This window comes from Micropterus dolomieu, linkage group LG20 (assembly GCF_021292245.1).
Source record: "Micropterus dolomieu isolate WLL.071019.BEF.003 ecotype Adirondacks linkage group LG20, ASM2129224v1, whole genome shotgun sequence".
NCBI lineage: Eukaryota > Metazoa > Chordata > Actinopteri > Centrarchiformes > Centrarchidae > Micropterus > Micropterus dolomieu.
The window spans coordinates 22,386,979-22,399,950 of record NC_060169.1 but is presented as its reverse complement, the minus strand read 5'-3'; the positions used below and the strand labels follow the sequence as shown (position 1 = coordinate 22,399,950).

General features: G+C 39.6%; 1 protein-coding gene across 1 annotated transcript in view; it reads left to right on the top strand.

Moving 5' to 3' along the window:
* The window catches only part of LOC123959318 (CUB and sushi domain-containing protein 1-like), a 364,541-nt gene that overhangs the window by 145,955 nt on the left and 205,614 nt on the right, over positions 1–12,972 (top strand). The window contains exons 7-8 of the mRNA XM_046033278.1: positions 6,629–6,741; positions 7,741–7,818. Of these exons, the coding sequence (XP_045889234.1) occupies positions 6,629–6,741; positions 7,741–7,818 (191 nt within the window). The remainder of the gene's footprint in view (positions 1–6,628; positions 6,742–7,740; positions 7,819–12,972) is intronic.

The window sequence follows — 12,972 nt, the reverse complement described above, 5'->3', positions numbered from 1 at the left end:
AAATTCTTGCTTCTTTCATTTTTACACTCATCAAATGTGAGACCTGCCACCCCCACCTCATTTGTGCCTACTTATTGTCAGTGGTGCACACCACTGGCTGTCAATCTAATGGATTATATCTCTGTGTAAGACTCCCAAGATTCCTGAACTGCTCTCCATGAGGCTATTGCTCATCATCATGGAACATGCAAACAATGGTCTCAGCCATGAAGCTGTTGATTATTATTCTAAGCAAATCACACTTCCCTAGGGGAAACAGAGATGATAGTCTGATGAACCCAGAAGAACATCATCTGCAAACAGCTGAAATGCCAAGCTAATATCACTGCTGACCTCCTTATGAAGTTTAATTCAAACAGAAGAAAGTCCACTTCCTAGCTTGAACAAACTTCATGGCTCTGGCATCAAGTAAACTGTGGAACACAGTTGTGAGCATTTTACAAAACCCCAAAACACATGTAGATTAGCATTCCCCATCACTGCTGAAATAACTTGAAGTGGATAACATGATGATTCATTTTCCCATGACCAAGACAAAGCCCACACCTGCTCCTCATAAACATCAGCCAGAATTTTATTTCTAGAACCCTGAGCTTGGAAGGCTTTTCTGGGAAGGTGTAGCCAAGTAATTTCTTGATCATCTGAACACACCCTCTGGTCTTCCCACTGAAACTTGGGGATGGCTGGCATTGTCTGCCAATTCAAAGGGCAAACAGGCCTGCAGCATCTGTGGGGGAACCATCCTCAGTGCCTTGCCATAAAGGATGTGCCGAATAAATAGGCTCATAGCTTTTTCCACCCTCTTTCTAACCTGAATTGTTTGTGCTCTCCCCTCATGTCCCTCTGTTACATCTTGTTTCACTCCTCCCTTAAAGTCCCTTTTTTCTGATCCTCTTCTGCTGCTACCACTTTTCCTCCTTCTCTTTACCTCTCCGTCTGCTCCCCTTTTTGCAACCACCAATCCTCGCTTAGTCTTAGTCTCCACTTTGAAACACCTTTCTTGTCCTGTTATTACATTTACATTTTAAATTATGTTGACTGGCTGCACGATTGTCTGTGTGTGTGTGTGTGTGTGTGTGTTTCTGTGTGTGTGCGTGGGTGGGTTACAAGATTAAAAGTACTGGTGTACCAGGGTTTTGCACTAAGCACTTGGAATAAACAGCTATCTGTTATAGATAATGTGCTTTCCAACTTTTCTGACTTGTATCCAATCATTTATTTTTACAGTATCTTTTTGTCATTCTGCAGATGCTCACATCCACAGGGACTTGCAATAAGTGCAGCAGTGGAATAAACTTAAAATAACATAATGCCAGCAATACAAGCAGCCAAAAAGGGGAGGGGGCCAGGACTGAAACAGCAGTGCCTGGACAATAGAAATTGTAAACTGTGTCTTTGTGATGTTCATGTATCACCAAAAGGCTAGCAGCCTAATAATAGGGACGTGCTACAGTGATCACAGAAATGCCCCTCCCCTGCTCTTGGTTTCTTTGTCCCCCTCTCCTCTCTGTTTATGACTTGTCCTGTCTTTTTCTATTGTCTACTCCTACTCACTTTTTTTTCTTTTCCATTCTCCATCTCCTCCTTTCTCCCATCACTCATCTGCTTCCAGCTTCACTTGCTTTCTCATTTATCTCTATCCTTTGCAACCTGGTGTTTGTAATGTCCAACCTCATTTAGACCTGCCTCCTTGCCTCCCTTTTATTTAACTTTCAACCTCTCCTCACGGCTTGTGTAACCTCTCTCATCCAGTTCATTTAAGTGAATTTCCCGCTCTCCTCTCTCATGTTCTTCATCCATCAACTCGTTTTTCTCAGCAGGTTTTCTTGCTGGTTTTTCTCTGCCCTCTTTCTTCTCTGCTCTCTTTCACCTTGTAAGTTCTCCATCTCTCACATTTCTGCTTGTAGTCCAATAACCTGCTTTACTGGTTTTGGTCCAACATGTCCTTCATTATCTGTTCCTCCTCACCTGTCTTCTTTTCTCATTTCTTTCCCTTCCTTTCAGTTCAGTCTCATGTCTCTTCCCTCTCTCCTCTCCTCCTCTCTGACCTCTCTTCCTCATTCCTTTGTCAGGCAGCTGGCCAGTCCCCATGAATAATAGAAGAGATGCAGCATATCTCTCACTTGTGTCTGTTTCTTTCTATACTTTTCATATTTCCCTATCTCTGTATACTTTTTAACACACAATGACTAGACTATATTTCTTTATTTAATTAAACAAATTCATGCATCAACATGTGTCCTTGTAGCTCCATCCTTAACCCTAAGCCTAAATCCTGACCCCAAAAAAAGCCATTTGAAGAGGGGCTGTTTTTTACTGAGCAGTACATTTGTTAAAGCTGTGATAATTGATTTCTTACCTCTAGAGAGCTTAAAGGATACACCAACTGACCAAAAGGTGCAAAGAAGCACACATTTATTAATTATAAGTACAAAGGCCAAACAAGAATAAATCTACCAAAGCACTATGCGTAAAGACCTCCTCTGGGTACGACTTATCACTCCTAATCTTTTTGAAATGCAGAAAGGTTTGAACACAGCTCTATTTCTGTAAAAATATTCATAATTTTAATTTCCCTGCGATGGATTGGCGACCTGTCCAGGGTGTACCCCGCCTTTTGCCCGATTTCAGCTGGGATTGCCTCCAGCCCCCCGCGACCCTGTACGCAGGATAAGGGGTTGACGATGGATGGATGGATGGATGTTTACCCTAGTGCAAAATGGGTATAAGTGTGGTTACAGCCTTCCTGAAGCAAACTAAATCTATGGGTTTATCGTTTATCCAGTTTAGGTTTACAAATGTTTAAAGTACAGTGCAACAGAGCTCCACAAGAGCTTTCAACAGATGTTGTTTTTTTTTAAATGAGCACATGAAAACATTTAGTGAGTTGCTCTAACCCCACAAGACATTGCTATACAACATACATATCCTCACGTGATTAATCTGAGTTCATATATAATAACAATTCATTGGTAAATAAAATTAGTAACTTGACAACAATATCATATCACTATTGTCACATATGAGTAGTGTTTTCTGTTACATAGCCAACATTTTTGCAAATTCAGAGGCTGTAACAATACAATACCAGCGATGAGTTCCCAATGTTAGGGCCTATGTCCACTAATCTTCTTAAAAAACAAAAAACAAATATGTGTGGCACGGTGGTCCAGTGGATAGCACTGAGGCCTCACAGGGCGTGGGTTCAAACCCCGGTCGTCCCGGCCTTTCTGTGTGGAGTTTGCATGTTCTCCCCGTGTCTGCGTGGGTGTGCTCCGGTTTCGCCCACCATCAAAAACATGTTAGGTTCTCCAGTCAGTGAAATTGACTACACACTGATAAAGATCTGGAGTTGGTTCCCGGGCACTGCACAGCGGCTGCCCACTGCTCCCCTGAGGGATGGGTTAAATGCAGAGAATGAATTTCGCAACATGTATGTGTATGTGACAATAATATTCAAAGCATTTTTTGCCAGCTGAAAATGCCAGCTGCTCTTCTGAAAATGCCCAGCAGGGCGTTTTTGAGGCGCAGCGTTTTTTCCGACTTCACTCCGAAGCCACTCCGCTGATTTGAATGGAGAGGAGTGAAGCCAGTTTTGGACCAATAAAATACTACTACAGGGCTACTTCCTGTTGGCACCAGCGTCTACTGTGCAGTGCAGCATAACTATGGTGCTGAGGTTGGGCGAAGCCCGGTTCCAGGATAGTAACCGTTGCTACGGTGTGGTATTTGTCCCGCCCCCTCCTCTACTGTGATTGGACAGCTGGTAAAGTGACAGTGACGAGCGCAGCGTCTCTTCTGAAAACGCCTAGCTGGGAGCGCTAGGGTGCGTTTTGGAGGTGGGTGTTTTTTTCGAGATGCTGTGGTTGCTATGATACATAATTTCCGTGGAGGCGATGTGCTGCAAGTAGGGTAGCCTACTTAATTTTAGTGAATGCAAAAATGTCACCACAAAGTAGGCCTACTTGCTCTGGCCCTTGCTCTGCATGAAGAGAAGGCTGAAACATGAGTACGTGGATTCATGAGATTTTGCAGGCGAGGAAACACCTCGGCGAGTAGGCACATCGTTTTGTTCAAGATCGGATGTGGTGCGGTGTTTGTCCCACCCCTCCTGCACTGTGACGGCTTGGTTAAAAGTGACAGTGAAGAGTGCAGCGTTTTTCCCAAAGCTGAACATTTTTCAACTCTCGGCGAACGGAAAAATACGTTAAGCGCCCTGCGCCTCGTCACGTTCCTGGCATTTTTACCAGCTTGGAAAAACGCGGCGCTTCCATTGGAATGAATTGAAAAAAGATGCTGCCGTCAGGAAAAAACGCTTTGGTGGACACCCTAAATACTGAACAGGCATAATTGTTTTTTTTTCCAAACATGCATAGGAATATGGTATAATAATGCTATAGCTTTATTAGTAATTTCTTTAGAGAGGACCAGTTCTCTGCATTTTTAAATCATCAATCTATCATCACTACATGGTCAACTCACAGAATGCTGTCCATCTAACAAGTATTCAAATAATTTTAGATATGTTTCCAACAAGTGAATTTTTTGGAAATACAATTGCTTAAACATGAATTCATTGTCATTTATATATTAAGTAGGATTCTGATGCTTTATATTAGCTAAGAAAATACTGATTCTCCAATTGTTGTCAGTTCACTTAAATGTGACTTAAATATGAGAAACTGAAACATAGTGAATTGTTCTTTCATTGAAATATAGTCGGCTTTTCTTCCATCTTTGATTTCAATTTAGACTGACTTCAGTCTGAGACAAAACAGCAAAGTCCAAGATTCTGTTGTTATATAATAGTAAGCTGTTTCGTCATATAAATCTTTTTTATTCCAGTGTGGTTGTCTAAGAACATTTTTTTAATCAGGTTGATTTAACCTAAAATATAGAGATAAGGGCAATGTCCCACCTCACATTGGGCGGAAGGTGGTGTACGCTCTGGACAGATCAGCAGTTACAGGGCACACTGAACAACCACTCACACTTACATTCGCACCTAAGGGGAATTTAGAACCACCAATTAACCTAGTGGACACATAGGCAGTGCTTCTGTCTCATCTGACATTCGTCATTATCTTTTTCTCAGTTTTAAACAGATCTTTTTCCCAGATACAGAACTTTTATTCTCTGATAATAAGCTCTCAATAAGGTCCTCTAACAAGCGGTCTTAACATTTTTCTACCCTTCTCATATTTTTTCTTATTCCTGTTTTCCTCCCTCACTGTCTTTCTCTATCTACACTCCATGCACCTGCGGCATTATTAAAGGGCAGTTACAGTGGCTCTTGTTGCTCTAGGGAGGATGGTAGAACATTAGCTTAAAGGCAGTCTCTTACATCATTTCCTTTTTTTGTCAATGCACCGTTTTCCCCACATTTAAAAAATAATAATTTTACCACCGCCTCGGTTGCCGTTGGTAACGAAATGCGAGAGCAGCTAAAGCTGATGTAAGACTTACCATAGGCAACCAACTCATCGTCTCAGTGGTAATGCTTTAGAAACTGTTTTTGAAGATGTGAACTTTGCAGACTTTCTACGACTTGACTGTCTCCATTCACTTAATATTTCTCTTCTCTTCCTATGTTGCTTTGTTTTTATCCTAAAAAGAGCGATACATAGCTGCTTTCAGTAAATATATATATATATAAATATAACATATCCTGAGCCCAGAATCACAGATAATTAAAAATGTACACCTTATTCTCGAAATCTCAAACCATTTAGACATCGTCATAGTATGGCTTTCAATGAAACAGTGAAAAGGCATTTTAGTACATTTTAAGATGTATTTTACAACAATGATTTGCTTAAAATTCCCTGACTTAAACACATGTGGGAGTTACACTGTACCCAGTACAATTGCAGTGCTCTGCTTCTGGTCAGTAGTGATCATTATATGAGGGGATAATATCACACATTCAATTCCCACATCCGCACTTTCCAAGCCAGTGGAACAAATTGCCTTTCAGCTAAAACCTCCTTAAATTACAGCCAGCCTTTGCACCTCAGAGGGCAATGCAAAGTGACATAAAAATCATACTTTGAACTCTCTGGAAAGTTCTAAAAGTCATTTAGATCCTGGAGCTATTCTCTTTTCTATGTTCTGCGCTGTATGATACGCTGCATTTACAATTGTTTGTGTAAACGAGTAATTTCACAAAACATTTTGTAATCACATAATGCTGCAGTACATAATTACATAGCAGCAATTTTGAAGCACTTTTCTTTCAACAACTAAATTTTTGTTACGGATGTTTTTCTACCTCATATAGCTATTATATTTAAAGCTCGTCTTCCATGAGCACATGTAGGCACAGAGTGTACCCACTGTAACAGAAAGTTTTGAGAAAACATTGGAAGTCTCTGGAAGAGGGTGTAATCAATGTGGACCATGAAAAAATGCAGAAATACTACTCATTGGACAACAATGATGTAACACAACATACAGTTTATTCACTGTAGAGGTGCCGTCATTTAGAATGGCCAACACATTCAAGATTAAAATGTGAATATCAGTTGGTCTCAAGTTTTTTCTTTGTTCTTGGTGTGTTTGGTTTTTGTAGAAAAAAAAGAAAAGAAAAGACTAAAATCATTCTCTTTTTTTATTTCCTTACTTCCAGGCTGACTGGTACAACCCTGCCCTCACCAGTGATATCAAATAAGAACTGGCTTCGGATACATTTCACCTCAGATAGCAACCATCGAAGAAAAGGATTCAGTGCTCAATACCAAGGTATATCACACTCTTTCAATCTTATTACTTATCTATTCTTTGCCTCATTTGTATCCAGAAGATATACACAGAAGTATTTGTATAAAGTACTAATGTGTGCACATCTTTGTGCATGTGTATGTTGTGAGATGCATTTGAATTGACGGTCTCTTTTACAGAGTCAAGTTTCTTTTAGACACATTTACTGTAAAACTAATTCACGCATTTAAAAACACAAACAAGAATGGATTGGGAATATGTGGTAGTGTTAGCATTATGCTGTAATTGAGAATAGCAATTATTAGGGGACAGAATTTTGAAACCACCTGACTGGACTTGCTAGACCTTTCCTGTCATCTAATCGACTGGTTGTGTGACTTAATTTGCATATTAAGGTGCATATTAGTTTCCACGTGGCAGTGCAGATTTAATTGGCTGCTTCCAGCACAAAACATGGTGATCCAAGGCCGGTCTCTCTTGATGGGCGTCTCACTTCCTGTCTGTCTCCATCTCTTTTTCTCTTCACTTTATGCTGTCCCGTTCATATCGGTTATCGGTTTCTTGCCATTGGTACTTCTGTCATTTCCTCTGTTGTCTGTGTCTACATTATGTGATGTGTACGTGATGTTTGTGTGTGTGTTTCTCAGTGGAATGTAGTTTGGTTGTAGCACAGATTTTTCTGTTATACTCTGCAATGCTGCTACTTACGATAAAATAGATGGAATAGATTTTAATGCTGCTACTCTGCTTTTTCTCTGCTCCCCCCTTTCCCTTCTCTTGTCCCTACTTCTCTGTGGATTTTATTATCTTCTCCCTTTTCCCTGTTCTAATTTTCAGTTTCTGCCATTATTGCATTTGTTTGTTTGTTGTAGGTTTGTTATTGGAGGTGGAGTGTGAAGCACTGTCTGGATCGCACAAAGCTGATGTGTACTGAATGGCAACCCTGAAAATAATAAATAAGTCCTTATAAGTATTATTTATAATGAAATTAATAACATCCATCTCCTGTCCTTTCTGCAGTAAAAAAAGCAATAGAGTTGAAGTCCAGAGGAGTGAAGATGATGCCTAGTAAAGACTCCAGTCACAAAAATGCTGTCTGTAAGTAAACTACTGCTGTTTGTATATTGTGTGGCTGGAAATCATTTAGAAAGTCTTTTCTTGCACCAAAATTGAAATACATGTGCTCTCATATATAGACATGTACACACCCACCTATTACTACTGTAAGCTTGCATCCATCATTGATGCGGCAAGTGTACCCTACTAGGAGACAATAATCAGTACCACACTCTCGTCATTTTCTTCTTTCCTTCAGACAGTCTAAAACCAGTTGTAGTCAAGGTTATTTGTGTTTGCAGAAACTTGTTTATTTATATAAGCACATATACACACCCAATATGTGCATGTCATTTTTTGTTGTTCCTACAAATAAGTTAATTACAAACCAACCAATGATGCAAATATAAACGTTTCCTTTTTACAGTTACTTCTCAGTAAGTAAAAACAAGCTGGAAAGGGGAGCAGCAGATTCAGAACTTTTATGTTGATACTGGAAGAAGTGTTCTTAAATGGTCAATCTGGAGGCCATAGTCTGTGCTATTTGATACCCTAAGTAACATTTGTTTTGCTGCATGGTTTCTTTGGATCTTTAGATCCCAAAAGTCATATTCATGGGCCTTTTTTCTGTTTTGATTATTTATTTTATTTTAACTTTGAAGAAATTTGCCAGCCTTTTTGTGTCACCCAAAGTGAAACCTCCCTGTGCTGGTGTCAGGGTGATAATCTGACTACAGCCCATTATAAACTAGAGTGTAGTTTGGAGGTTATGGCTGTAAATGTGCAGCTTGCATTTTATTCATTCCCTCTGGAGGTGGAGCCAAGAATCCAGAAAGAGACAGTGTAGTCTCCAGGTGAAGCCATTAATGGGTATATTTTGGAGAACCCACTTCTGAGACATATTGTCAGCTAAATGGTGCAATCATATAGTGAATATTAATGAGGGCCAATATATGGAGTATAAGTATCTTTAAAAATGCAGTGGCCCTATTAGTCTCTGTCTTGTTACAGTATTTTCTTCTTTCATCTTCTGTGTGACGTGTGACGTGTGACGTGTGACTTTTCAAATCTGAACATCGTATCAGACTCAGTTTTTCACAATTGCTAAGACACATTTCCTGAAACCTTCATCCATTTTCTCGAAACTTTAAACATAAAACCTAATGTTTAAACTACATTCACAAAACCCCTGACTCTTCTGGAAAAATCAAACAATCGCCTCAAAACCATGTAATCTACACTGCTTTCAAAACATAAACACAGCCAGTCAATATATAAAACACTACAGAGCATTCTTTAGACACTACATCAAAAAATTGAGAACACAGCGTCCAGAGCATGTAGTTACAGAAAATGTTTTTTACCAGAGGAAATGAAACATGAGCTCGGCAGAGACTAAAGCTTGACTTGTCCAAGATAATCATGAGGTTAATTTGCATATTGAGGCTGTGATTTCAGCGCTGTAAATGACTGAAACATTTTTAGCAGGAATTTGTAACTTTCTTCTCATCCATCTACAGTAAACACAACATAGTAGCTGATGTCCTATTGTTGTTGGTACAGTGAAAATATCAGTAGCCAACCAGCCAAGAAACATGAAGGTGAAAGTGATGAAGGAGGAGGACATTGTCAACCAGGGAAACTGTCCTCTGAAGAAAGACAACAGCATCATTTGTTTCAGCACATGCCTAAAAACAACATGTTTACGTTTATGTGACAAAGCCCTCTAGTAGCTGTAGTGTTGTCTGTTGGGGACAAAGGAAGAAATACTGTGACTTTGTTACAGAGCCTCAAAGACAGCAGAGGGAGTAGGTTGGGTGGTTAGTGGGCCAACAAAATATCTGATATTGACACAGGAGTCAACTGTTCACTTCCTGTTTCTTTCCGACAGCCAATATTGGTTTCTTTAAACCAGTGGTTCTCAAAGTGGGGTTCGGTGACCCCCAGGGGTCCTTGAGGGAGTTCGAATGGGTTCCCAGCAAAAAGGGAAATCATTTATTTTCACTATAATTCCATCCACACAGTAACAGAAGAACAGAATGTATGACTATTTTGGTCATTGGTTTCAAACACTTTCTGTAATAAAACATAAAAAGAGTCTATGGTGTGAAAAGTTTGAGAATCACTGCTTTAAACCATGATACGTATTTTAATTCAAACCCTGATGTTCCCTAACCATAACTTGTTGTCGTTGTTGTGGTTTTTATTTTTGTTTTTATTTTTTAGCTGACAGTATAGCGTTAGACAGGAATTGAGGGGTCTATACATTCAGCTATCAGGACACCCCATTTTAACCCAAACTAGGATCTGTCCCCAACCAAGTCATTTGTATGCCTAAACCTAACCAAACCTTGGTTGCTTAAGATCAGAGATAGTTTTTAATTTATGCAGCAATGATTTGTAAAGGTTTTGAAAGGCTCAAACATATCAGACACCTTGCTGCTGATCCAGGTGTCAGATCAGAGAATCTTTGCTGTTCTGAAAGACAGTTGCAAGCTGTACACTTTTCATCTAGGACAGGTGTGATCTGTATGTTAAATATAGAGTAATTACAAACTAATTATAATACACAATGTTAATTTAAAAGGAGTGCAGATCTTCAGATCCTTTGTGCAGTATGTTAAAGATGTTAACTGAACTGTGTTTTAAGTTATAGTGAGATTTGAGAAATCTCAAAACAACAAAAGGCAGATGTTCAAATTTAAAAATACAAACCAGTTAGAAAAAGCTGCAAAGCAATTAAGGCCTGTAGAGTTTCTCATTTTCTTTAAATGCCACTGCTGACCCATTTGACAAATGCAAGATTACATGCCCTGTGTGGTATGAAGAAAACTGTTTCATGAAATAAACAAAAGCAAAGCTTTTTCAGGGAAAGTCTCACAATGTTTAATATCTTATACACCACTAGTTTGTTTCAATACTGCCAACTAATGTGCACAGTAGGTGTCAATATTTCTGGTTTATTTTAGAAGTTAAGAGAACCCTCTCAAGTGGCTGTGTTTAAAAATACGTATTTACCCAAGTAAATTCAAGGTCTAGCTTTGTAATATCTTCACAACAGATATACCATCTTCGATAGCTACTGTTTGTAAAGGAATTAGATCACATCAGCTGTTATTTAAATTAAAAAGTCACATTTTAAAGGCAAGTAAGCTTCTCCATTCATATTGGGAGAGGCTAAAGCTCTTCTTTGTGTATTGTGTTTAATTAGTAGATCGAAATGGGAGGTAAAAGCACACAGTGTATTTATGTGGACCTTACCCCAGTGGCAGCTAATGGGAATCCAAATAAACTTAAACATTATATTGACCACAAGGCAGCAAAACAATTTAATCATACATGTGATAAATATCTATACAGTCTCAGGTGGTATATCCTGGCAGCTTGGAGACAATTCTGAAATAGTATTCAGATCATGTGACAGAGGCTTTTAATTATCACAGAAGCTCAAGCTCATACCTCATCCATTCCTTAGCATTTAGCTCCATAATAAAACCCTCATCAATATTTCTGCTGATTTACACGCTCAGTCAAGCATGTGCTGGTGCAATTAACATTAGTATGGTGTTTTGTGTGTGTAAGTGTGTGCATATGTGAAAAAGAAATCATATGTGCTTGTGTGCTTCTTCATGTGTTGCGGCAATTAAAAATAAAACTGGGATGCTTTGTGCGTATTTGAGTGAGTGCATGCGTATGTGAAGAGTTCCCGGGGCAAGTTCAGTTTATTTTATTTATCAATCATGTGGAGCTTTGAAGAGTTCACATCTCTCTCTCTCTCTCTCTCTCTCTCTCTCTCTCACACACACACACAAACACACACACACACACACCCACTTTCTTTTTTACTCTCACTTACACAAATTAAGCATGCACAGACAGATACATACACATACGCAAACACACTCATGTACAAAGTTGTTTCCATGTGATTGATTTGCCTGAAGTCAGTCTGCTTGAGTCCAAAGCTAGTGCATTTGCTTGTTACAAGAAGGGCCAACTAAAAATAGCATATTGTCAGAGTTGGGAGTAAGTCACACATGTCAAAGTCACAAGCAAGTCTTAACCTTCAAGTCTCAAGCAAGTCCGAAGTTACTGTGATGAAAGTCAAGCAAGTCACAAGTCATATGAAAATCTTAGGAATTCAGTTGACTTTTAAACAGTTTAAGAGAGGTGGCAATTCAACTGTGATCATCTTGGAAGATGTAGTGAGTGTTTCTGTTCTAACTATATTGAACTATACACAAAGGTTTTCTATTATTCAGTCTGTTATTGGCTTCACCCATAATTGAAATGGGGTAAAAAAAACAACAACAGAGCAATAAAAACAGGTGTCAGTAACGTTAACCTAAGTTTAAACACACTAAAAGTAATATATTTGTTGTTTGTCCCTAATAAATCTTGCTAACACATGCATGCAGACTATAGCTGGGACTTATTAGCTGGAAAACACTGTGGAGCCACAACATAAAGCATTACCTACTCCAATTTTAAACCAATACAATTGAAATTAAAGCTGCAAGCAGTGTTGGGCGGGCCCTCGCACTTGTAGCACGTCCGGGTGTGAGCCGGCCGAGTTGCATATTCTGGAGCTCTGCCGGTGCGGCTGTAAATTTGCTACGCGGTTCCGACACCGCATGAAGGTGTTATATGTCACTTCCTGTGTCCCCTATGTGGAGCTACATAGCACTTGCCGCTATGTATATAAATTGGTATTGGTGTGTAGCTGTCTGCGGGGTGGGAGAGTTATCAAGCACATAAAGTTTGGTTCAGATGTGAGCGTGTACTCTGAAGTTACAACAACTTCCTGTGTCATGGCGAAGAGTTGATCTTTGATGTCAAGCCACGGACACGCCCATTGATGAAAACTCACAGATAGCACAACTTTTCATCGTCAATACCTTTAGAAGGCACAGCAGAAATGTGTAGTCGATCCCAATAAATCCCTAGGGGAAGTTTGTTAAAGTACGGAGTGTGTAAATCGCCAAAAATTTCCATAAAATTCAAAATGGCCGACTTCCTGTTGGGTTTAGGCTATGGCTCCAAGAGACTTTTTTGTGCGTCTGGACAAGATACACGTACCGCAGAAAATTCGTGCACATAGGTGAAACGTGCGGCGGGGGCTGCTTCGTTAAATGTCACTTCCTGTTGCCAGCAGGTGGCGCTATGACTGTGGGTGAATGTCGGCATGTACATGTG